Raw genomic sequence first — 26185 nt, 5'->3', positions numbered from 1 at the left:
GAGGGATGATTAGATCGAAGTGTTGAAAACCTCCAGGAGAATACACAGAGCTGATAGGGAATAACTGTTCTCATTGATTACTAGTATCAAGATTGAGAGGAAACATGAGGAAAACCTTTTTCACTCCACAATAAGCAGTTAATTTGTAGAATTCACTGCCTGAAAGTGCAGTGGAAGCAGAATTAATCATAGCTTTCAAAACAGAATTGAATAAAAACCTGAAGAAATAACATTTGCAGGGCTATGGGTAAAAGGTATGAGATTCAGACTGGCTCAGTTGGGAACCAGATTGGATATGATGGGCCAAATAGTCACCACCTATGCTGTAACTAATATGATTCTGTTTTACAGCTTTTAATGTGGTACAGGGTGTTAAGGTACCTAACAGCATAATTGGAAAATGGTTGATATTGTATCATATAAAGCACTTAAGAGGTGATCAGCAGCTTAGTCAAAAATGTAGATGGGAGTATTCTAGATTTTGGGTCCTGGATGACTAAATATGTGAATGTCAAAGAAAAACAGGGATGCACATGAGAGGCTGCCATTAACGTAGAGAGCATTGTAGGGCTAGAGGAGTTTACAGATGTGAGTGGGTGAAGTCATTGGACACCGTTCTAAATTTGAGTAATTGCTAACCTGGAAGATGACTTAGGACAGGAAGCATTTCTCGAATGTTCTGGGCCTTATGGCTTTTTCTGTACACTGGACCTAAATAAGAACATAAATATAAACATCAGTATGTGGAAAATTCTCAATTCCATTATCATGGACTTTATAGCGGTGCACTTAGAAAGCAGTGTCAGTGTGGATTTATGAAAGCGGATTCATGCTTGACAAATCTGTTCGAATTCTATGAAGATGTAACTTGTAGAGTTGACCAGGGGGAGCTAGTCGATATGGTATATTTGGGCTTTAAGAAAGCGTTTGACAGTGGTCCGCATAAGAGATTATTGTGCAAGATTAAAGCACATGGGATTGGGGCAAGTGTATTGAAATGGATAGAAAACTTTGTTTCATAGAGAGGAAACAAAGAGTAGGAACTAATGGGTCCTTTTCAAACTGGCAGGCAGTAACTTGTGGGGTGCCACAGGGATCGGTGCTAGCACCTGTGCTATTCACAATATATAGTCGTGATTTGGGTGAGGGACCAAAATGTTTGCAGATGATACAAAATAGGATGGGAGGGTGAAATGTGATGAGGATGCAGAAATGCTTGAGCATGATATGGACAGGTTGGGTGAGCGGGTAAATCAATGGCATATGGAGTATAATTTAGATAAGTGTAAGGTTATTCACTTTGGAAGCAAAAACAACAAGGCAGATTACTACCTGAATAGCTGTATATTGGGAGAGGGGAGTGTGCAGCAGGCCCTGGGTGCCCTTGTGCACCAGTTGCTGAAGGTAAGCATGCAGGTGCAGCAGGCGGTAGAGAAGGCAGTTGGCATGTTGGCCTTCATTATGAGAGGTTTCAAGTACAGGAGCAGTGATGTGTTCTTGCATTTGTACAGGACTTTGGTGAGGCCACACCTAGAATATTGTGTGTAGTTTTGGTCTCCTTTTCTGAAGAAGGATGCTCATGCTCTTGCTCTCGAGGGAGTACAGTGAAGGTTTACCAGGCTGATTCCGGGAATGGTGGGACTGATTTATGAGAAGAGATTGACTGACTAGATTAGGATTGTTTTTGCTGGAATCCAGACAAGTGATTGGGGGAGCACATAGACACTTTATAAAACTCTAACAGGATCAGACAGGGTAGATCCAGGAAGGACTTTCCCAGTGGTGGGTGCATCCAGAACCAGGGGTCACATTCTGGAGATTCAGGGTGGGCCATTTAGGATGGAGATGAGGAAACATTTCTTCAACCAAAGAGTGGTGGGCCTGTGGAATTCACTACCAAAACATTGAATGTACTCAAGAGGTGGCTAGTTACATCACTTGGGGCGAATGAGATCAAAGGTTATGAGGGAGAAAGCAGGATTAGGCTATTGAGTTGGACAATCAGCCATAATCGTGATGAGTGGTGGAGCAGATTTGAAAGGCCAAATGACGACCACCTGTTCCCATCTTCTAGGTTTCTATAAACCTGCATAATTAAGGATAAAGCCCCACCTGGTATACTGTGTTCACTTCTGGGCACCGTGCCATAAGAAGTATTGTTTTACCTTGAAAGAAGCAGAGCACAGATTCATCAGAATGTTATCAGAGATCCAATGGTTAAATTTTGGGGGAAGATTACACAGATTAGGTTCATGTCTTGGGTTTAAGCAGGTTAAGATGGGTTTTAACTGAGGTTTTTGGGTTTTAAAATCATTGTAGGGTAGATAAAAACTATTTCTACAGTTATAGAAGTCTCCTACTTGGAAATGTTCCCTTAAAATCAGAACAAGGTAAATGATGAGGGTAGTTAGAAAATACTACTTCATGTAGAGTAGTCAGGATTTGGAACTTTTCTGTACAAAAAGCAATAGATTATCAATCTATTGTAAATTGTGATTAATGGATTGTTGTTGGATAAAGGTAAAAAGGAATATGCAACTAATATGGGTAAGTTTTCAGATGCAATCCAGCCGTGATTTAATTCAATGACAAGACAGTTAACAAGGGGCTGGATGACCTAATCTTCCGATGGATCTATTCTACAAGTTTTGCAGTGATGTGCTCCTGGCATGCGATCTTTTAACTGTATGGCAATACGATAGCTTTAAGTGGTTATTTTATCCTTTTGTTTTCTTTGAAAGACTTTAAGGCAGAGGTGATGAGCTGTCTCTTTGGAAAGCCAATTAAACAAACAGCTAGTGAGATCTTGGGGTTTTTTTAAAAGTTGAACCAGTAAAAGCGGCCTGAAGGGGTGTGGTTAAGCTCTCTCAGAACCAGAATTTTTAGTTTTAGTTTTTTTTTCCTATATTGTTACTATATTGGTACAGTTACTGTTTAGTAGCTCACTAAGCTGTTATTCTGTTCAGTTTTCCAATGTAGAGTTACAGCTAAACCGATTATTTTCTTTTTTTGGTCTTGTATTTTAACTAGGGTGTTTTACTTCAAATCTGGTAATTTGACCAATCAAATTGTGTCTGGAACGCAGCACCCACTTTAAAACAAGAAAACAATAGGGTTTAGTCTCTCTTACTACCTTTTTAAGGGAGTCTGGTCTAGACCATAACAACTGTATGATGTTTATTTGTGCAGTGCAGGAGTGACATTGTACACTGTTCTCATGACCTCTTTGTGTTTTGTATTTGTAAGATTGTTCATTAATCTCAGCCTAAATTGGAGTAATAGAAATACAGTGTACCAGTGCCTATAAATCAGAACTATATCTGTAGTATCTTATTTTCAATAGGGACCAGATGCTATGACTTTAACTCCAGTCGTATGCTTGGGAAGTACTGTATATTGTTTCAGTTGAATGGTTTCACACTAACTGCAAACCAGCTGAGGCCACCATGAAGATCCCACCTTCTCAACCTCATACCTCACCTGCAGTGTGGTGACCATAATGTTGAAATCACCATCAGTTGTCTCTTTGTAATGAGAGAGCAGTGTATAATCCTGAGATTATGGCAACTTTACTTTTACCGTACCCATATACTGTGCAAACCCTTTTACTGACTTTTCTTAAAACTAGATAATTCTTCATCAAAACAATACAATTTTAACAGCTACTTATGATGTAAATGATTTTAAATACTTGCATTTATAAAATGGCTGGAAGATTGACAGTGAAAGTTTGAGATAAGACTGTGTATTTTTACTTTACGTCATAGTGAAAGTGTGTTAAAGATAAAGAAAGCACTCTGTTTAAGTGGAGCCACTTGCTCTGGACATGACCATATGTTGTGGAAGCGATTAGAGGACAAGTAGCAGAACACAATCATGCTTGTCCTATTTCTCTGTTCAGGATGTGAAAATAAAAGCAGTTATTGGAAATCTGAAATAAAAACAGAACTTAAGAGTCATATTGGACTCCAAAACATTAACTCTGTCTCATTCATTCCTGTTTTTTGTTTAGAAACATGAACATTGCTGTGAAAAGTTAGTTTAATGTCCTCCTCTCAGACTTGCATTTCAGTGGAAGTGCTTCAAGCTAACATTGGCTTCTCTGATGAATGATTAATCCCTAAAATGTTAGTGTTTTGTGTGTGAGAAATGTAATTTTTAAAATTCCTAATAAATAAAAATTAGGCTGTTTTGAATGTTTCTTGAAATATTCAGTTTAAATAATGGTATGTCTATGTTCTAGACCTGCTGTTGAAATTGAAGAAATTTTCCTGAATTCCAGCATCTCCAATTAATACTTGAAGTAGATAATGACATTGGATCTGACCTGCACGATGGCAGTTTTCAAGCAAGATAATGTGGAGAAGTACTATGAGATGGGAGAAGAGTTGGGGAGGTGAGTTAACAGGCTGTCTGATTTATGAGCACTTTGTTATTTTTACAAGCTTAGAATCTGTGGTTTGATTTCTTCCTGAAGTATTGTATTCCTTTTTAGTACTCAAGTTGGAATATTATTGCGTGCAATTCTGGTCTCCTTCCTATTGGAAAGATGTTGTGAAACTTGAAAGGATTCAGAAAAGATTTACAAGGATGTCGCCAGGGTTGGAGGATCTGAGCTACAGGGAGAGGCTGAACAGGCTGGGGCTGTTTTCCCTGGAGCGTCTGAGGCTGAGGGGTGACCTTACAGAGATTTACAAAATTATGAGGGGCGTGGGTAGGATAAATAGGCAAAGTCTTTTCCCTGGGGTTGGGGAGTCCAGAACTAGAGGGCATAGGTTTAGGGTGAGAGGGGAAAGATATAAAGGAGACCTAAGGGGCAACTTTTTCACGCAGAGGGTAGTACGTGTATGGAATGAGCTGCCAGAGGATGTGGTGGAGGCTGGTACAATTGCAACATTTAAGAGGCATTTGGATGGGTATATGAATAGGAAGGGTTTGAAGGGATATGGGCCGGGTGCTGGCAGGTGGGACGAGATTGGGTTGGGATATCTGGTCGGCATGGACGGGTTGGACCGAAGGGTCTGTTTCCATGCTGTATATCTCTATGACTCTGACTCTTAAGTTTAGAAAAGTCATGTGCTGAATAAAATTGGAAGAAATTGTGTGCAATTCATGAAATCAGAAACATCCACTAGGATCCATTTCAGCTGATATTCTTGTTCTTCCTGTCAGAATTCTACATCAGCCTCTATGTAATGAGTGTGGATGTGTAATCCCAAAAATACTTCAGTTGTACTCAATTGAAGCTCAAAATAACATTAAATGGTTCCTAAGTAGGATATTTAAGCATAACTAAGTTTGGTGAATGGTCATTGGCATTTGACTGGTGTTCTCCTGCTTTGATTTGCTTGTCTTTTTGTATTTTATTGCTTAAATGTTTAGGACATGAGTTATGACTTGTCATTATTTGTATACTAATGTTTTGACTCTACCAAAAGGTGTCAGCTTGGTGGTAGCTTTAATCTGAGTAAGAGAAAGTCTGTTCAAATCCTCTTCCATGAAATTTGAGCATATGATCTGGATTGTCAATCCAGGATGATATTGGGAGTGCTGCTGCTTTTCAGATAAAGCTTTAAGGCTGGTCCACATCTGTCAGATGGAGTCAAAAGAGCGATGACAGGGGAGGCAGTAGCCTAGTGGCATTACCACAGGACTGTTAATCCAGAAACCCAGATAATGTTCTGGAGACTCAGGTTCCAATCCCACTATGGCAGATGGTGGAATTTGAATTCAATAAATATCTGGAAATATGATTCTATTAGTGACCATGAACCCATTGTTGATTGTCGGAAAAATCCCATCTACTCTTTTTAGGGAAGGAAACTGCCATCCTTACCTGGTCTGGTCTACATGTGATTCCAGAACTGCAGCAATGTGGTTGACTCTTAACTGCCCTCTGGGCAATTAGTGGGGAGCAATAAATGTTCCCTGGATGCTGCCTGACCTGCTGTGCTGTTCCAGCAATAAAGTTTCAACTTTGATCTCCAGCATCTGCAGACCTCACTTTCTCCAGCAATAAATGTTGGCCTAGCCAGTAGCTCTCTCATTCAGTGAATTTTTTAAAAAGTATTTGAAGAACAGGTGAGCAGTTTTCCTTCACCCAACATCAGTAGAGTGGCGAGTTTTGAAAAGATTTGTAGCTCAGGTTGATGTTCTGGATGTAGGTTTGCTCACTGAGCTGGAACGTTTGTTTTTGGACGTTTTGTCACCATACTAGGAAACACCTTTAGTGAGCCTGTGGTGTAGCCCGCTTTCTACTATATTTTTAAGTTTCCTTGGGCTGGTGATGTCATTTCCAGTTCTTTCTCAGGGGGCAGTAAATGGGGGATCCAAATCGACGCGTTTGTTGATAAAGTTCCGGTTGGAATGCCATGCTTCTAGGAATTCTCGTGCGTGTCTCTGTTTGGCTTGTCCTAGGGCATGTTGTCGTAGTTGAAGTGGTGTACTTAGAGGTTTATAAAATGATGAGGGGTAAATAGACAAGCTATTTTCCCTGGGGTGGGGGAGTCCAGAATGAGCTGGTGTAGACATGGGTGCGAGAGAAAGATTTGCAATGAACCTAAGTGGTAACTTTTTCACACAGAGGGTGTTGCGTGTATGGAATGTGCTTCCAGAGGAAGTGGTAGAGGCTGGTACAATTACAACATTTAAAAAGCATCTGGATGGGTTCATGAATAAATAGGGTTTAGAGGGATATGGGCCAAGTGCTGGCAAATGGGACTAGATTAGGTTAGAATATCTGGTCGGCATGCACGAGTTGGACAGAAGGGTCTGTTTCTATGTAGTACATTTCTCTGACTCTGACTCTGTATTGGATTCTAGATACTAACTGTTTTTCTTCCACATATGCTGCATTGACATGAGTACATAATCCCAGCTGACAAATCAATATTGTACTGAGGAAGTGCTGTCTTCCAGATGAGAAGTTCTGTTGGAAAACATTTTCTTCAAGTGTGCACTTTTGAAGTTTCAGTTTGTATTTCACAAATGTGGGAATTTACTTGTCCTGTGCTCGCTCTCTCGCTGTCACTCTCTCCATTTCACCACCACCCCCACTTGTGCAGTACTGCTATGTTTCATTTTGGTTGGTATTGTTCTGTTCATCTGACTACATAACACTTATCTGATGAGAGATATTATCTTCCCACTCATTAGAACAGTATGCCCCAGATATTGGGAATAAATATCTAGAGTGTAGATAGCAACCGGATTACTGTATATCCTAATACATCGGCTGTGAATTAGCAATAAGTTAAAGACTAGTGTTCAAAGATCTTTTAAGAAGGCTGTGACTTTAAGTAGAATCCCTGAGTTTTATCTAAGAAATTTATATCAGTTCAATTCTGGTATTTAGCCTTTAAGCACAACCAGAGCCCAATCACCAACATCTGGCTTACTCTTATGCAGACCAGATAATTGAAGGGTTTGAATCATTCTTAGTCAGTGACTCATTATTGTCCTATAGACAGAATGGCAGACCAGTGTCTTTATAAGGATAAGTATGTCATGTAGCACTATTTGTTACAATTAGCTCATCACTTCAGTATTTGCATTGCAGACCAATATCTCAAATCTTTTGTATGAGATGAATTTTCTGAAAGATTGTAACATTTTTGAACCACAAACCAATACTGCAGATTTTTTTACTTCAGGTTGCCCTGCTCCTCTAATTCAAACCTATCCATTAAATTGATCACTTTGTAGCATAGCATGTTAACGTGTCAACAGAGGTTGCTGTGTATCTTTTCACACTTTTTTTTTGTTCTGTGATTAGAAGAATTGAAAGTTTGATTTTAAGCCTTGTGTCCCTCTAATTTACTTTTTAGCTACATAGTCTCGTTTTGTGTTCTGTCAAGTAGCTGCAGAGTCTGTGACACAGACTTTCAATTTTGATTTTTTTTTCTTGACTTTTTTTTAAAAAGTCCTTGGGACTTGTAGATCAAGTGAGCTGCTGTAAATAAAGGATATCTGATTTCTCCCTCTAAAGTGAAATATTTTATTTTATTCTCCACTTCCCATAACTCTTGAGTAATAAGTGTACTGCCAAGTCAGAAGGATTGATATCATTTGGAATATTGGGTAACACTATGGAGAATGGAGTTGGTTCCAATGATGGCCAATTATGGTTCCTATCAAACTCAGATCACCGATCTCATTGCCCTGGTGGCACAGTGACTCAGCAGTTAGCATTGCTGCCTCACAGCACCAGAGACTCTGGTTTGATTCCAGCCTCGGGTGCCTGCCTGTGTGGAGTTTGCACATTCTCCCCAAGTCTACGTGGGTTTCCTCTGGGTGCTCCGGTTTCCGTCCGCAATCCAAAGATGTGTAGTTTAGATCGGTGTTTCTCAACAGGGGTGGAAGCGCCCCCTGAGGGGCGTTTGCCCACCTTCAGTGGGCGTTGAAGTCAAAAGGGGCGGCAAGGGGGCACTGAACGACTTTGTAGAGAGCTTACCAATCACTTGGAAGATTGCCGTGTCCTTGAAGGACATTGCTGTGTGCAGATGGATAGTCGCATAACACAAGTGTGTTATTTTCCCTGCACCCATGGAGACGTGGGCTCTGGTTGCTGCGCTATTATTGATGGTCTTCTCTGCGAATGGCAAACCAATTGAACTCGTTCGCAGTTGGCACTGATTCTACTGCCGAGATCAATATCAACTAACTTATGTCGCTTCTAGGAAGATGAAATGCAGCTTTTCAACTGTTCTATTGGGTGGCAGAATGAATGCACGTTAAAGCTAATTAGCCAATCAAATTTTGCCACTGAGCATCTTAAAATTATCGTGATATAGTAATACCCATGATTCTATCAGGGTATTCGAGCGACAGTGTAAAAGTGGCCTCATTGAGTAAGAAAAAGTGCAAGCGGTATAGCATGGACTATTTGTGATATGGCTTTATTCAATCTCCATCTAAAGCATTTACCACTGTGCTTGCTCTGTGAACAAAGTTTTTCCAACGAGGCCATGAAGCCTTCCTGTCCTATTAAACATTTGGAAAAGAAACACAGTGACAAAAAGGACAAAGATTTGGCATATTTTCAAACATTAAAGAATAAATTCAATCAGCAACCAACGATTTCCACTGCTTTTTCAAAGATGGGAGCCACAAATGTGGATGGCCTTGTGGCATCATACAATATAGCGAAGCTAATTGCAAACTGTGGAAAACTTCAATTCCGTGGTGAATCGTTGGTGCTTCCAGCTATTGCCAGAGTATTATCAACCATGCTACATCAGAAACCATCAATGACTATCAAGTGTATTCCTCTTAGCAACGATTCTGTGAGAAGGCAAATCGATGAAATGGCCTCAAATGTTGAGGATAAATTATGTTCCCTTTTGTTATCAAAAGAAATCGCCTTACAAATTGATGAAAGTACTATATGCGGAAATCAAGCTTTACTTTTTGGGGTACGTACGTTTCATTGACAAAAATGAAATACGAGAAGAACTACTTTTTGCTCTGGATCTACCAACAGATACCAAAGGTAAGACTATCTTCAACTGCGTCAAGGATTATTTTGATAAAAAGTCTGTTCCCCTCAAAAACATTGTTGCTAGTGCTACGGATGGCGCGTGTGCTATAGCTGGCCGACATCAGGGATTTGTCGCATTATTAAAGAGAGAAGTGCCACATGTTTTCACAGTACACTGCATTAATCATCGGCAGCATCTGGCTGCAAAGAAACTTCGTGAAATCCTCAACCATTATCTACAAGTGGTGATAGATGTGGAAAATTATATAAAGAGACATGCTCTGAATGAACGACTTCTCCGCCAACTCTGTAAAGATAAGATGAATTTCTGCAATTGCTGCTACATACAGAAGTGAGATGGCTCGAGAAAGGAAAACGCCTCAATCGTTTCCGTGAAATGTTCGATTCTATCATCTAATTCCTACAAAGAAATAATGAAAACCTTTTGTATGAATGTGCATATCTTGTGGATATATTTGACAAGTGCAATTCGCTGATCATGCAGATACAAGGAGATAATGTGAGTTTCATAAAAGCAAGGAATGCTGTTACATCTTTTATTGAGAAACTTGATCTCTTTCTTCGGAATATCAGTTGTCGCGAGTTTTACCAGTTTCCGAGTTTAAACAATATCGTGGAGGATGTTACTGATGATCAATTACTTATCTACTCAGCTCACATTCGTGCACTGCAGGATGATATGAAAATACGATTTGCTGACCTTATCGAGATGGAGATCCCTACATGGCTGGCTGACCCCTTTTTCTCATGTGCAGAAGAAATGGACATTCGCCTTCAGGAAGAAATGATAGAGCTCCAAAATGACACTACAATGAAAATTTGGTTTTCGCAAATGGGGAGCCCCTTTTTTTAGATTCAAGATGCCACCCAATGTCGTTTCCCACTATTAAGTGAAGAGGCAAAGCGGTTTGCACGACCATTTCCTACCTCTTATTTGGTTAGAAAGGATTCGGTGCCATCGCCAGAATACAAGATAAGACCCGCAATCACATGGATGTTGTTCAGCGTGGTGACCTGAGATTGCTTTTGACAAAAATTGAACCAGATGTATATGATTTAGCAAGATAACATGAACCACAAGGATCGCATTGACTATGTTGCTGTCACAGACTAAATTTTATACAGTGAGCCAAAAGTAGGTGGACAGTAAGAACTGTAATAAGTGATTTTTTTTTTGTTGTATATAAAATCTGTTATTTCACAAAAGTTTTCCATTTTCAGCACTGCAGTGTATCTCAGTTATATGTGCAAAAACAGACTTTGGTGATTTGGGGGTGTTGCATGATTTCAAGTGTAAGAAGGGGGCGTTGAATACAGAAAGGTTGAGAAACACTGGTTTAGATGAATTGGCCATGCTAATATGACCACAATGTTCAGGGATGTGTAAGTTAGGTGCATTAGTAGGCTAAATGTAGGATAATAGGTCAGGTGAATGGATTCGAGTGGGTTACTCTTTGGAGGATCGATATGGACTTGTTGGGCCAAAGGGCCTGTTTCCACTCTGTAGGGATGCTATGGTTGTTGCTGAGTGATGTGGAAAGTTTAAGATTCTCTGCTGCTGCATTTTAAATAATAGTGTGAAGCCTAATGAGTCGTTTTAACTGTTTATTCTTTGAATAGGTATTTAGAAACAGTAGATGTGCACATAAAATTGGAAAGAGAAAATATGTTAATAGATTAAGTGAATGGGGAAAGACTGTGGCAAATGGATTTCAATACAGACAATTGTAAGGTCATTCACTTGGCTCTAAAAAGGATAATACAACACACTTTCTCAATGGTGTAAGGCTATAAATAGATGAGACTGAACGATATTTGGGGCAGTCTAGATACGTAGGTCACTTAAATGTCATGGATGGGTAAAATAAAATATCAAAAGGGATCATTAGAATATTAGCCTTTATCTAGAGGGCCACATAATAAAGGGTTAGAAGTCAGTATATTAATGCAAAACCTTGGTTAAACCAACTTGTGATGCTGTTTTATGTCGAGGCACTTTGTCACAGGAAGGATACATTGGTCATGCAGGTAATACAGCATAGGTTTATTGGAACAAATTCTGGTCTTCAAGGGTTAAATTACAAGGAGATTACATGAACTAATGTTCCATTTCCTAGAACTTAACTAGATGTTTTTCAAGCTATTAGGAGATGCACGGGATAGATACAGAGCAACTATTTCTATCGTAAAATAAAACAAAGAACTGTAGAGGGTGTGGATTTGAAACCAAAACACAGCTGAGGAAGTGCTTAATCTGATGAGTCACTGATCTCAAAACATTACCTCTGTTTCTTCCTCTACAGATGCTGGCACACCTACTGAGTTTCTCCAAAAACTTTGCTTTTGCAACTATTTCTGTCAACTGGAGAATCTAGAATATAGTCTACAAATTAGAGGCAGGCCTTGAAGGAGTGAATTAAGAAAACACTTTCAAAGTTAAAAGTAATTCAAAATTTTGGTTATTTTAAGGACTGTTGATGGGTTATTTGTTAATTTTAACTGAGATGAATAGATTGCTGTTAAAATAGGTGTGAAAGCTCATAGGAATGAAATGGCTGTCTCTGGTCCCCGTGCTCCTATGCAATGTTGCACTCAGAAGAATTTCACAAAAGTATGGTCTGGTGCCTTAGTCGACCAATAAATAATACCACAGGTACCTTTTTGGTGATTAAAGTTATTAGGGTTGAATGGTCCCGGGCCATTTTGTGTATTTGAGAGATATGGACAAATAAAGTAAGTTGAATTCAACCATGATTGTTTAGTCAATTTGTAAATACAAGGTGTTTTTTATTAGTATAGAAGATGCAAACTATACAAGTGTGATTGAACTTGGATGGGTGTGTAAATGTTTCTCATTGGAAGGTGGAGGTGCCATTTTAATGGAAAACAGAGCAGACAAATTAATATTTCAGGTTGAGATTCAAGTGTAGTAGCCAAAGGCTAAGAGATCATTCTGTCCCTTGTGCCGTTTTTGCTACTCATTTAGATCCATATCCCTTGGCTCCATAAGCCTAAGACATTTGTTAGGTATGTTATCGAACCCTTTTGAAATTTTGAATTGACTTAATCTCAAATAGATTTTAGGGGATAGAATTTTAGGTTTCTACTAATCTTTGCTTGCTGATTCCAATTTGAATAAGTAAACTGTTCTTTGTTATCAAATACAGACTAACATGCTGTGTGTGTTTCTCATGTTTTCTGCTGGCTACCAGAAACTGATGGTGCTGTGATGAATTGCTACCCTCCTATGTTCATTTCAGTTACGTATCAGCCTCGCCCTGTTTGTTCCCCCAGTGGCCAGTTTGCTATTGTGAGGAAATGCCGTGAGAAAAGCACCAACGTTGAGTATGCAGCGAAGTTCATCAAGAAGCGGCGCTTGTCTTCCAGCCGTCGAGGGGTGAGCCTTGAGGAGATTGAACGGGAGGTGAACATTTTGAGGGAGATCCAGCATCCGAACATCATTACTTTGCACGATATCTTTGAAAATAAGACTGATGTTATTCTCATCCTCGAGCTGGTGTCGGGCGGGGAGCTTTTTGATTTTCTTGCAGAGAAAGAATCGTTGACAGAGGAGGAGGCGACTGAATTTCTCAAACAGATTTTGGATGGTGTACACTACTTGCATTCGAAGAAGATTGCTCATTTTGACCTCAAGGTATTGTTTCATTGCCTCAGCACTTTTGAAAGAAAACACAATAATTTAACCATATAATCAATATACTTTTAAAATCAAAGTTGCAATCACTATTCACTACTTCTTAATCAAATCTATAAAGACAGTCAGTTGTGACCTGCATACTGACCTTGGTTCTTCATATAGATATCTTTGCATTAAATAGTTGGTATTTAGTTATTTTGGGCATCACGCTAAAGCTTAGCTGAGGAAATTTCATAAAGTGTTCAAATATACAAGCAGGTATTGATTGTTCCTTGACCTCATCTGCAGTTTCTGTCCTTCTGGATAGATTTATTTCCATTTAGCCAAGCACTGCTTTCTAATAATAATTAACCCAGTCGATGTGCAGTTAATCAAGTTCTGTACCTTACAGTATAAAAGAAATGTGTTGGAATAAAAACATGTTGAAATTCCCCTAAGGTCAGCATGACTCTGTGAAGGGCGAAAGAGTTAACATTCCATGTATTCAGAAAGGTCATTGATCTAAAATGTTAACTCTGTTTCTGCCTCTGTAGATGCTGCCAGATCTGAATATTTTTTATATTTTTAGTTTATTTTGGACTGGCCCCTAAGCTCCACCTGGTATTTGCAATTATTGGTCTGGAAAGTGCATCATTGCAACGGGCAATGGAAATTTTGCAGCTCATTCACTCCATCTCTTTCCTCTTGAGGCATTTGCCTTTTCACCCTAAAGTGTGCCAGGCCACAAAAGGGATTTTCTGTCCTATTAGCAGGCTAGTTATGCTGTTATTCCCATCCTGGCTAAGATAGCAAATTGCCCAGATGTCTTTTGAATTGTGACCTTTTGTGGCCTCAGGTATGGCTGTCTTCTAGACAAATTCTGAGCCATGAGAGTAACACACATGGGGAAAGACATCCCCAGACACAACCTGAGGCTCACTCTCTGTCATATTAAGTAGGTGTGCAGACATCTTTTGTTGCAGGGTGGTGTTGTGACGAGTTTGAGACTGAAGATTAAAGTCTGTCAGTGGCTATCTTAAGGATGGTACGTTTTATTTTCTGTCATGTTTAGTCCTTTGTGATTTAATTCCGAGGAATGTGAGGAGAATCTCTGCCAATAACTTCCTGTGAATGGATTGAGGATCATGTGACTCTGTTCCGGATGGGTTCCTTCCCACAACTCTCTGGTAACACTGTTTGAAGTGTTGCGTTGTATTTTGTCTCGTGTCAAATTGGCTCCACATTTACTTCATACTTTGCTCTGCATTGTCCAATATGTAGTTCAGGGCTCCCCAAAAGAGGGGCTTGGAACTCCAATTGGAGTCACGAGCTAAAACTTCTGGGGTCATGAGATCCAAGTTAGTATTGGCTCATTGGAGTTCCAATCAAGTTTGAACAGCAGTGCTGCTGCTCAAACTGCTGATGAGGGATCATGACAGTTTTCAAGCCTTAAAGAAAAGGTTTATGAAGCATTGACATGGTTGAAAGTCCTCTCAGGTGCTATTATATTACACAGTAATCACTAACTGAGGGAAGAGATTTGCAGCCCAGCTTTCATAAGTAATGCTGAGGTACCTGAGGCTGTAGAAGTATTTGAATTTTTAACAGTTCTGAGGAATAACAAATGTTAACTTCTAGGATGTGCAGTCCAGTAAACCCCTGAAGTTTACAGCATAAAAGCATTCCACTTAACCCAATGTATGCATATTAAATCTTCACTAAAACAGTTGCAGACTGATTTTTCCTCACCCATGAATTTATTTCCCCTTTTAAATATTTACTTATCCCTTTAAAAGATACAGCAGTGCCTGTCTTAGCTACTATGTAGAAAAATACTCCATTCACTACTCACTTATGTATAGGTATTTACCTGAATTATTCTGGATCAGTGGTGCTGGAAGAGCACAGCAGTTCAGGCAGCGTCCGAGGAGCAGTAAAATCGATGTTGCCTGAAACGTCGATTTTACTGCTCCTCGGATGCTGCCTTAACTGCTGTGCTCTTCCAGCACCACTGATCCAGAATCTGATTTCCAGCATCTGCAGTCATTGTTTTCACCTATTTACCTGAATTAGTCTCTTCACTTGCAATCACCGCCACCCAGATGAAACAGTATTCCCATATTCACCATCAAAGCTTCATAATATTAAAGACCTCTATTAATCAAAAATCATAGTTTCTCTGCTATAGTAAAAATAGTCCCAATGTCTCAATTATCCTGCAAACTATACTCTTCCATCTTTATCATCTTCCCTGGTGACTCTACACAAAAGACTTCCTCTGTCTTTAACACATTTTCTCTAATCGGGTTTCTTAAAAGGCACTCACAGCTTAATCATTACCTTGTTAAATGGATTAATAATAAATTCTCATTTACACATAGATATCACACTCAACCAAACTTCGTTAACCAGATCAAAAATGAATCAGAGCCAATTCTGTGATTTTTCTTGAGTGAAAGAGATGTATTAAACCTGAGCCACACTGAGAAAGTAATGTGGCTATGGAGACAGGAAGGTACAGCTAGTTGCTGTTTAAAGTTTCTAGTCCTGGAGTTACAAAAATTAAACCAGAGTCCCAACTGTGTAGCTGCTGTTCTGTTTCCTCGGGTTGACGAGGCATGCAGGTAACCTTGATTTCTCTTTGCACGTAGTTTTGTCAAGTTACTTTTTCAAGGCACTGATCCCAGAGACAGAGAGAAGGTATCATTGGTGTTAGTCTCAGTTGCTTTTCTCTCTCTCTGTGTGTGTTCAAAGGCTGATGTTGCAGTGCCACTCCTTTGTGGATTCTGGTGTCTGTTATTATCTAATTTCAAGTCGGAAATTGCATCTTTGTATATAAATTTATCATGCAAGTGGGAATTGAACAAGAGGTGAGTTTTCTGACACCCTATTGAGTTTTAGTGCCCCTTGATTAAAATAGTCATTGTGCTGCAGCAGGTTTTTGTATTTTCCACGTGGTTGCCTGGCCTGTCAGATTATCACAGCTGTTGTTTTAAGTCAGTATTATCCTTTTAGAAACTCTTTCGGACATGGAAGTCTTGGCTATTAAAGTCAAATGATGAAAGCTGAATATTTATAGTCTATTTTCATTACAATTGTAACAGAGGAAAATAGGGAATGTCATTGATATCCATGGAATGAGGTGAATTTATTTTGAAATAAAAATAAGTCTGGGGAAACTCCAATTTGTAAGTGTTTGTCAGCTTAGGCTAATGAGTGGCAAGTAACATTCGTGCCATACAATGCCAGGCAATTAGCATCTCCAAGAACCATCTCTGCCCTGAAGTTCCCTCCCAAAGGTCATTGTGGGTCAACCTTCAGCAGGTGGACTGCAGCAGTTTAAGGAGGCAGCTCACCACCACCTTCTCAAGAGAAACCAAAACTGGCACTAAATGTTGGCCAGCCATGATGACCATGTCCCCTGTGTGAATTTAAAAAGTTTTTTGTGGGGTGTGTTTTTTTTCAGATCTCCAGAATCCACAATATTTTGCTTTTATTTCAATTTAAATTCTGATTACTTTTCCTCCCCATCATTGTGAGGTAGGCCAATAGGTGTTTCCCCAAACTCTGGTCTTTGAATTCCAATTTTTGAAATAAACCCACAGCAAAATCCTTTAAAATGAAACCAAAAATAAGATATATAAACAAAGTCTTCAAAACATAGAGGAACTACTTCACTACTCTATCCATACTCTAAAGGACTCAAATTAAGCAAGACAGGAAGGAGAGGAAATCTGATATAATTGGGATTGTGTAAATCCATAAATACTGAAAAATAAATCAGTTTGTGGATTCCTGGAATACAGTGTAAAATAAGTTTCCTTGGTAAGTTTGCCCCAGTACTTGTTCTTTTTTTTCCAAGCAAAGCGTAGGCTTTACAACCAGCAACTTAGAGACCATGGAGTGTCTAAGACAGGGTGGCAACTCAGCCTGAAGTTCTGCTTTCCCACTGGAAGTCAAACAGCAACTGACCTAAATCCCAGAATTGTGGATTTAAGCTATTCAACAAGCTCAGTTTTTTGTCATGTGACAAGCACATGCATTTCAGGTGCTGGGGTGTATTTCAGTGAGCTAATTGGCGTCTTGTCTTTCACCTAATAATGTAGCTATACCTGTCCCATCAGTTTCCATTGGGAGGTGGTGGTAACTGTAAAAGCATTAACATCCTTTTTATCATCAAAGGTCTCTATCCAGAGCTGGATGGAAGCAGGTGTTTAGCACACTTGCCTTCATTGCTCAAATCTTTGAGTATAGCAGTTGGGATGTTATGTTGAGCTTGTGCAAGATGTTGATGAGGTCTCTTCTGGAGTACTTTGACTAGTTCTGGTCTCCCTGCTGTAGGAAGGATATTATTAAGCTGGAGGGAGTTCAGAAGAGACTGTCCAGCATGTTACTGGGAATAGAATGTTTGATTTATAAGGAGAGGTTGAATTGGCTGGGATGTTTTCACAAGTGCATAAGAGGTTGAGAGGTGATCCTATCTGGGTTTATGAGATCATGAGGGGCATCGATAAGGTGAATAGCAAATGTATTTTCCTGAGGGTGGGGGATTTCAGTACTAAGGGCAACTTTGAGGCGAGATGAGAGTGTTTAAAAAGACACGTGCAGCATTTTTTTAACACAGTAATTTGTGTTGAATGAACTTCCAGAGAAAGTGGTGGTTGCAGGTATAGTTACAACATTTAAGACATTTAGATTATTACGTGAATAAGAAACGTTTGGAGGGATATGGGCCAAATGCAGGCAAGTAGGGTTAGTTTAGTTTGGAATTATGGTTGGGATGGATTAGTTGGACTGAAGGGTCTGTTTCTGTGCTGTATAACTCTGACTAATTTCCAAGTCCTCTCTCGATTTTGGCTGCAATGTCTATACAATGCAGATATAGTCATGTGGTCAGATTGAGTCCAGCTAGGTTGTCCATTTTTAAACGAACAGGCTTTAAACTGGAAAATATAGTAGAGAATATAGTTTGTTTTGACTTTTCTCTTTATGCTGTCTCTGGCTACAACGCAAAAAGTAAGTAAAGAAACAGGGTTAACAGTGAATTACATCAGAGAGGGCCTGCTTTCCGATATGTTTATAATGTGTGGAGATCTCACTGCCTCACTAGAAAGGTTTCCTGTACAGATCGTTCTGCTACGTGTGTTTCGTTAACACAAATTCATTATAACATTGAACTGGGGACACTTTCTAAAGCGTGAAGTTTTAAAACACGTATTGGCTATAACATGATTCTAGCCCCATTAGTTTAAATGGTGCTGCTATTACGCAGTTTTCTTATAACATAGGATTGCATGAGAACAGAACTACTGCATTATAGCAGAACTGACTGACCATCAACCACCTTCTTAATCTCAGTGTCATTTATCTATGCATCCATTCTATCTTTCAGTTACAGTATAAAGCTATATTGGCTCATTTGAGTACCTTGGTCCATTATTTATCATCTTTAAGATCTTGACATTTGAAGATATGACATTTTACATCATATCATAATTGGTAACAATGTATATTCTCTACAAGATGCACTGCAGCAGCACTCCAAGGTACCTTGGACAACCCCATTTAAACTAGAGGTCTCTACCTTCTCGAAGAATAAGGGCAACTCTACCACATGCAAATTCTTCTCCAAACCATGCTGTACCATGACTTGGAGCGATATCACTTTTACTTCTCTGCTGAATCTAAATTCTGGAACTTCCTCCTTAACCGCTTTGTGTACACCATGTAAACTGAAGCAGTTCAAGAACATAACTCACCAAAACCTTCAGAAAAACTAGGAATTGCCATAAATGCTGGCCTAGCTAATATTACCCATCCCTTGTGAGCAACAGTTTAAAAAAATTCCAATCAGTTGCCATCTTTGTTTGACAAAATGTTGCAATTGAAAACTGCCATTTACACCTGCCTTACCAGAATGTAATGTACATCTGGTCAATCCAAAATCTGCTTCCATAAGACCCACTGGCCCAGATGTGATTTCAGTACCCCTCAATATACAAACTATCTCAACTAAACTTTTGTACAAGTTTAAATGAAAAACATACTCTTTAACAGATATCTGACTATTGGATCTCTTGTATCATTTACATTTTTTTTAATGCTCAAGGGTAATCTCATGCTCTCGATTGTCCTTTTTGCTCTCTTTGAATCGATACACATCTATTATGAATATGTAAACTCACATGATTAGCTGTATTAATAGAAGATGTGAGGATTCTGCTTTCTGGCTTTATAATATAAATAGTGTACTGTCATACAGCATGGAAACAGACCCTTCGGTCCAACTTTTCCATGCCGATCAAGTTTCCCAAACTAAATTAGTCCCATTTGTCTGCCCATATCCCTGTAAACCTTTCCTATTCATAAAGCTGTCCAGATGCCTTTTAAATATTATAACTTGCATCTACCACTTCCTCTGGCAGTTCACTCCACATACAAACCACAGTTTGTGTGAAAATGTTGCCCCTTAGCCCCCATCTAAATCTTAAAAATATGCCCTTTACCTTGTGTATATCTCTCTTTTCCTCTCCCTCAAGAGAAACCAAACTGCAAGCAAATGTTTACAACCCCTTCCACCCCTCCAAAAACATACTACAACAATCCATTTCTAGATATATTTGCCTCTCTCAGATGTTTTAATACTGTGTTCATGATATTCATATCACGTCTGAGTTATATGGAAATGTTTCATTTTTATTTTAAAAAGTTTAATTAGCCAGTGTTTTACTATGCCTTACATCCAGACCCTGATTTAATGATTTTTGAGGTTTGGCAATCATCTAAAGCATCAGTACTTCAAGAAGAGTTTCAGATAAATGAAGGAAAGCAATGTTGTTTGAATGTCTTCATCTTACCTATCTTTTATAGAAGGTTGAGCTGAAGTTAACTAGTGTTATTGTGCAGGAACTTGCTTCCATGTTTTACACACCACATTAATTTTTCTAATGCCTTTAATCTTCCTTTTATTTAGCCTGAAAATATTATGCTTCTGGATAAAAATGTCCCCAATCCTCGCATCAAGCTGATTGATTTTGGTATTGCACACAAGATTGAGGATGGTAACGAGTTCAAAAACATCTTTGGAACTCCTGAATTTGTTGGTGAGCACACTACTCTGCATTCTTTCTAATTTTTTTAGCTGTCAGTAAATTGTTTTAATTTTGTTTTATTATGAAAGCTGTTACGTAATTCAGCAATCCTTGTTCTCAGACGGGGAATTTGTTTCGTAAGATATATTTCATTCCTAATTTAAACGAATGGGGAAATAGGCTCCAAGCGCAGAATGAACTACTGCTCCTTAATTTCTACATGTCCTGTTCAATAACACAACAAAAATATAATTAGATAGTGTCTTTAATGTAATAAAATGTGTTCAGATGCTTCAAAATATGATAAAGTTATGTTTGACACTGACCTACAAAAGAAGGTATTCGGGAATCTGATTATAATCTTAGTTTTACGGAGAATCTAAAAGGAGGTAAATGAGGAAATGAAGCTGAGAGTTTAGGAAGAGAATTCCAGAGCTTAGGGCTTCAACAGCTGGAGCCACGGCTACCAAGTGATTCATATTTGAGGTGTGCAAGAGGTTAGAATTGGAGGAACAGATATCTCGGTGGATTTTAGGACTGGAGGAATTTAGATATTATGGGCATTGAGGTGAAGAGGGCTTTAAAATTAATTTAAAAATCCAAGGTATTGTTCATTGGAAACCAGCAGAGGTCAGTAAAGCAGAGGGCTGATGGATAATTGAGACTAGACGTGAATTAGGATATGGGCAACAAAATGGTAGTTGGATTGTTGGACTGGACTGGTCAATTGTGGAGTAACTTTGGCATGGATGAGGGTCTCCACAACAGATGAGCTGGGGCAGTCATAATAATGGCAGGGATGTGTGGTTGGCAGTTTACCTCAGGTGAAATATGATGTCAGGTTTGTGAGCCATCTGGCTAAAAGTTAGTTGCCAGGGAAGGGGCAGGTGGTGAGGAAACTGAAAGACAAAGCAGAGCCATTGGCAATATTTTGTAGCAGAATATTTCAATTTGTCAACTGTGGCTGTCAGGCAAGCCATTTGACAAATGTCAGTTGAGAATGTTGTTGGTGAAGTGAAGTTGGATGTTATCAGTGTATATACAATCATAGAATGGTTACCGAAGAGGAGAAGGTAATTTAGCCTTTTGTATCTGTGCCCACTTATCTTGTCCTCCTCTGCTACCCTTCCCTTAGCCTTATAGTTTTTGCTTCTTTAGATAATCTAATTCTCTTATGAAAGCCACTACACCACACTCGGGCAGTGCATTCTGGATCTTAACAAATCACTATATGTTTTTCCTTATAAATGCTTCTTTTACCAATCATCTTTAAGTCTGTGACCTGTGGTTCAACTCTTCCACCAACGGAAGCAGTTTCTCCCTATCTACTTTGTCCAGACTCTTCATGACTACTTCAGGTTTAGCATGGATGAACATTTGTTTGGCATGAACTAGTTTGGGCTAAATGGCCTGTCTCCATGTAGTAGGACTAGGTTAATATATCAATCAAATCTCCTCTTGAATTTCTCCAGGGAGGGCACTCCCAGTTTAAGCAATTTATCTACATAACAGAAATTCTTCTTTGGAGCTATTCTTATCAATCTTTTCTGCACCCTCTCCAGTGTTTTTGCATCCTCCCTAAAGTTGATAACCAAAACTGAACCCGACACTCCAGTTGAAGCAAAACCAGCATTCTGTATCGGTTTTATTGTAACTTTCTTGTTCTTGTACTCCTTTTGTAAAGTTTGGTATCTGGTTTGCTTTATTAACCATTTCTCAATCTATCTTCAATGAGTTGTGCACATATGTCCCAACTCCCTGTGCTCCTGCATCTCATTTAGAATTGTATCCTTTAATTTATCCGGTCGGCATGGTGGCTCACAGCACCAGGGACCCAGGTTCGATTCCTGCCTCAGGCGATTGTCTGTGTGGAGTTTGTACATTCTCCCCGTGTCTGCGTGGGTTTCCTCCGGGTGCTCTGGTTTCATCCCACAATGATTTGGATGCGAGCATAAAAGGTATAGTTAGTAAGTTTGCAGATGACACCAAAATTGGAGATACAGTGGACAGTGAAGAAGGTTACTTCAGATTACAACAGGATCTTGACCAGATGGGCTAATGGGCTGAGAAGTGGCAGATGGAGATTAATTCAGATAAATGCGAGGTGCTGCATTTTGGGAAAGCAAATCTTAGCAGGACTTATACACTTAATGGTAAGGTCCTAGGGAGTGTTGCTGAACAAAGAGACCTTGGAGTGCAGGTTCATAGCTCCTTGAAAGTGGAGTCGCAAGTCGATAGGATAGTGAAGAAGGCATTTGTTATGCTTTCCTTTATTGGTCAGATTTTTGAGTACAGGAGTTGGGAGGTCATATTGCGGCTCTACAGGACATTGGTTGGGCAACTGTTGGAATATTTCATGCAGTTCTAGTCTCCTTCCTCTTGGAAGGATGTTGTGAAACTTGAAAGGGTTCAGAAAAAATTTACACGGATGGTGTTAGATTTGGAAGATTTGAGCTATAGGGAGAGGTTGAATAGGCTAGGACTGTTTTCCCTGGAGTGTCCGAGGCTAAGGGGTGACCTTTATAGAGGTTTATAAAATCATGAAGGGCATGGATAGGACGAATAGACAAAGTCTAGGGTGGGAAAGATATAAGAGAGACCTAAAGGGCAACTTTTTCACGCAGAGGGTGGTACGTGTATGGAATGAGCTGCAGAGGATTGGTAGAGGCTGGTACAGTTGCAACATTTTAAGAGGCATATGATGTTAATGGGTATATGAATAGGAAGGGTTTGGAGGGATATGGGCCGGATGCTGGCAAGTGGGACTAAATTGGATTGGGATATCTGGTCGGCATGGACAAGTTGGATCGAAGGGTCTGTTTCTGTGCTACACATCTCTATGACTCTATGTGCAGGCCAGGTGAATTGATCATGCTAAATTGCTCATTATGTTAGGTGCATTAGTCAGGGGTAAATATAGAGTATGGGAATGGGTCTGGGTGGGTTACACTTTGGAGGGTCAGTGTGAAATTATGGGCTGAAGGGTCTGTTTTCATACTGCAGAAAATCTAATCTAATCTTTGTATTTTTCCTCCTAAAATTAATTACTTCACACTGCGGTACATTTATTCATCCATTCCACCAATCTGTGTTCTTTTGAAGTTTGACTCTATCATCTTCAGTTTGCAGCACTTCAAAGTTTTGTGATCTCTGCAAATTCTGAAACTGACTTCTGCACAAACATGATTTGGAGGAGCCCGTGTTGGACTGGGGTGGACAAAGTTTTTAAAAAATCTCTCAACATCAGGTTTATTTGGAGGCACTAGCTTTCGGAGCGCTGCTCCTTCATCAGTTGGTTATGGAGCAGGACCATATGACAGAATTTATATCAAAAGGTGATGTGGTTGAAATACATTAAACAACTAGTCTTTAATCCTTTTAGAATGGTTTTGCCAGTTTCGGTTAGTAACTATGTAAATCCCAGAACTCTTTTTAAGTCATATTCTCAAGATAACTTCAGGTTTTCTCACCAAATGTGTCATCTCAGCTCAGACAATGCATTAAAGGCGTGAGGTTAAAGTCTGTCTGTGTCCCCATCTTGAGTCAGACTGATTCTAAAGTGGGGTTTATAGAATCTTGGATGGATTGACTGTAGGTCATGCATTTTTTGAGCAAAATAAAATATTCCACAATTTAGGAAATCTAGTCAGCATGGGCAAGTTGGGCCAAAGGGCCTGTTTCCATTTTTTTTATGACTGACTGACTGTATGATGTCTGTCCTGAGTTCACTACTCTCTCTTATAGCCTTTAAGTTCTCCTTCCGTATATTATATTTTGCCCTATGCGCATTCACGCCAACCCCTTGGTAAGAGTTTTAGATTTTGATCACAGTTAAGTGGGCAGAATGTCTATGAGCAGCTTTGATCTTATCCTTGAACCTGCATCGCTTTGCTGCTTTTGAAATCAAACTAAACATCAAGGCACAATAGTTTCAATTTCTTTCCTTCTCTATCTCTTAACCCTCAATGTAGTCTTCCTGCCTTCATTTGCTGATCAGAGTTGTGATTATGCTAAAAGATTGGTTAGGCCCCAACTAGGGTATTGTTTTCAGTTCGAACAGTTTCAGAAGAATGTGCAGGTTCTTGATAGTGCAAGGGAGATTTGCCAGAATGCTCCCAGGTCTGGGAGATTTCAGTTACAAGATTAGATTAAATGAGATGGTGTTGTTGAAATAAAAGTAGCCACTGGAAAAAGCTGCTCCCATTAGCTGACAGTGCAAGGACTGGGTGACATTGAAGCCTCAAGCAAGAGAAGCCAGGGGAATATGAAGAAAAATGATACTGCGTGGTAATAACCAAATTCTCTGCCCATGAGCTTTCTGAAAGCACAAACAATCACCATTTCAAAAGAAAATTAGATGCGCTCTTGAAGGAATTAAATGTACAGGGCTATGGAGATTTGAATGGATAGGTCGCTCTGTGGACCAGCCAGCACAGACTCCGGACTGAATGGCCACTCCTGTGCTGTAAATGACTGTGGCTCTCAACTCCCATTGAACTGACTAAAATTACTGGGGCATTTCAACATTTCACTGATTAATTAAAGCATTTTTGCTTGCTGCTTGTCAGGAGGCGTGAGAAATAAAACCGTACTTTACACGGATCCCAATGACTCTATCCAAGATAGTTGTCTTAGGAAAAAGAACTGCAGTTATCAATCATTATTATTTGCTCTCCTTTCTTTCTTATCTCTCTGTACAGGCTTAGGACAGAGTTATTGTGGGTTGTTCTTCGTGATAGTCGCACACTAAAAACCTTTCTCCTCTTTGTTTTTCAGCTCCTGAAATAGTAAATTATGAGCCTTTGGCTTTAGAAGCAGACATGTGGTACGTTCAACTCACTCTATCTTAAAGGATACCTGCTTTTTCACTTTCTTCCCTTTCCTTGACTTTCTCACCTCTTGGAGATAGTAATTTGGCTTTACAGTACAGTTCTTGTTTGCAAAAGAAACGGGATGATTGTTAACAATTAATGATTGAGCATGTATCTCAGCAGGCTAAACAAGGGCTTTAACAACTGAAGCTGCTCACTTACTTGACCTTGCGGCCTAATTGCAGATTAGCATTAAGATAAGGAGTACATTCCATATTACACTGCACTAATTTGTTTTTGAATAGGTGTAAGAGGGGTGGGGTGTAGGTTTGCTCGCTGAGCTGTAGGTTTGATATCCAGACATTTCATTACCTGGCTAGGTAACATCATCAGTGGCGACCTCCAAGTGAAGCGAAGCTGTTGTCTCCTGCTTTCTATTTATATCTTTCTCCTGGAAGGTGTTCCTGGAGTTTGTGGTGATGTCATTTCCTGTTCATTTTCTGAGGGGTTGATAGATGGTATGTAGATCTCTGTGTTTGTTTGTGGCATTGTGGTTGGAGTGCCAGGCCTCTAGGAATTCTCTGGCATGTCTTTGGTTAACCTGTCCCAGTCGAAATGGTGTTTTTTTTCATTGGTGTGTAGGGCTACGAGGGAGAGAGGGTTGTCTTATTTGTGGCTAGTTGGTGTTCGTGTATCCTGGTGGCTAACTTTCTTCCTGTTTGTCCTACATAGTGTTTGTGGCAGTCCTTGCATGGAATTTTATAGATGACATTGGTTTTGTCCATGGGTTGTACTGGGTCTTTTAAAGTTTGTTAGTTTTTGTTTGTGTGTGTTGGTGGGTTTGTGTGCTACTAGGATTCCGAGGGGTCTTGGTAGTCTAGCTGTCATTTCTGAAACTTCTTTGATGTATGGTAAAGTGGTTAGGGTTTCTGGCTGTGTTTGGTCTGCTTGTCGTGGTTTGTTCTTGAGGAATCTGTGCCTCACCACCCACTTCACCTTCAACAACACAATCTGCAAACAAACCAACAGCACACCCATGGAATCTCCGCTATCAGGATTCATAGCAGAAGTGGTAATGCAAAGTCTAGAACAAACAGCCTTATCAATCATCAGACCAAAAATCTGGGTCCACTACGTAGATGACACC

At 39.6% G+C, this 26185-nt stretch overlaps 1 protein-coding gene across 4 annotated transcripts in view; it reads left to right on the top strand.

Annotated features, from left to right (window-relative positions):
• The window catches only part of dapk3 (death-associated protein kinase 3), a 47011-nt gene that overhangs the window by 8368 nt on the left and 12458 nt on the right, over positions 1–26185 (top strand). For all 4 annotated transcript variants that reach the window (XM_043720885.2, XM_043720886.2, XM_043720888.2 and 1 more), the window contains 4 exons: positions 4244–4396; positions 12794–13154; positions 20110–20239; positions 25004–25052. In XM_043720885.2, coding sequence (XP_043576820.2) covers positions 4311–4396; positions 12794–13154; positions 20110–20239; positions 25004–25052 — 626 coding nt within the window. In that variant the 5' untranslated portion in view covers positions 4244–4310. The remainder of the gene's footprint in view (positions 1–4243; positions 4397–12793; positions 13155–20109; positions 20240–25003; positions 25053–26185) is intronic.

This window comes from Chiloscyllium plagiosum, unplaced genomic scaffold (assembly GCF_037043375.1).
Source record: "Chiloscyllium plagiosum isolate Xiang-an unplaced genomic scaffold, Cpla_swu_hap1 HiC_scaffold_28, whole genome shotgun sequence".
Taxonomy (NCBI): domain Eukaryota; kingdom Metazoa; phylum Chordata; class Chondrichthyes; order Orectolobiformes; family Hemiscylliidae; genus Chiloscyllium; species Chiloscyllium plagiosum.
The sequence above is the reverse complement of the archived record's forward strand: the minus strand, read 5'-3'. Positions and strand labels throughout refer to the sequence as shown.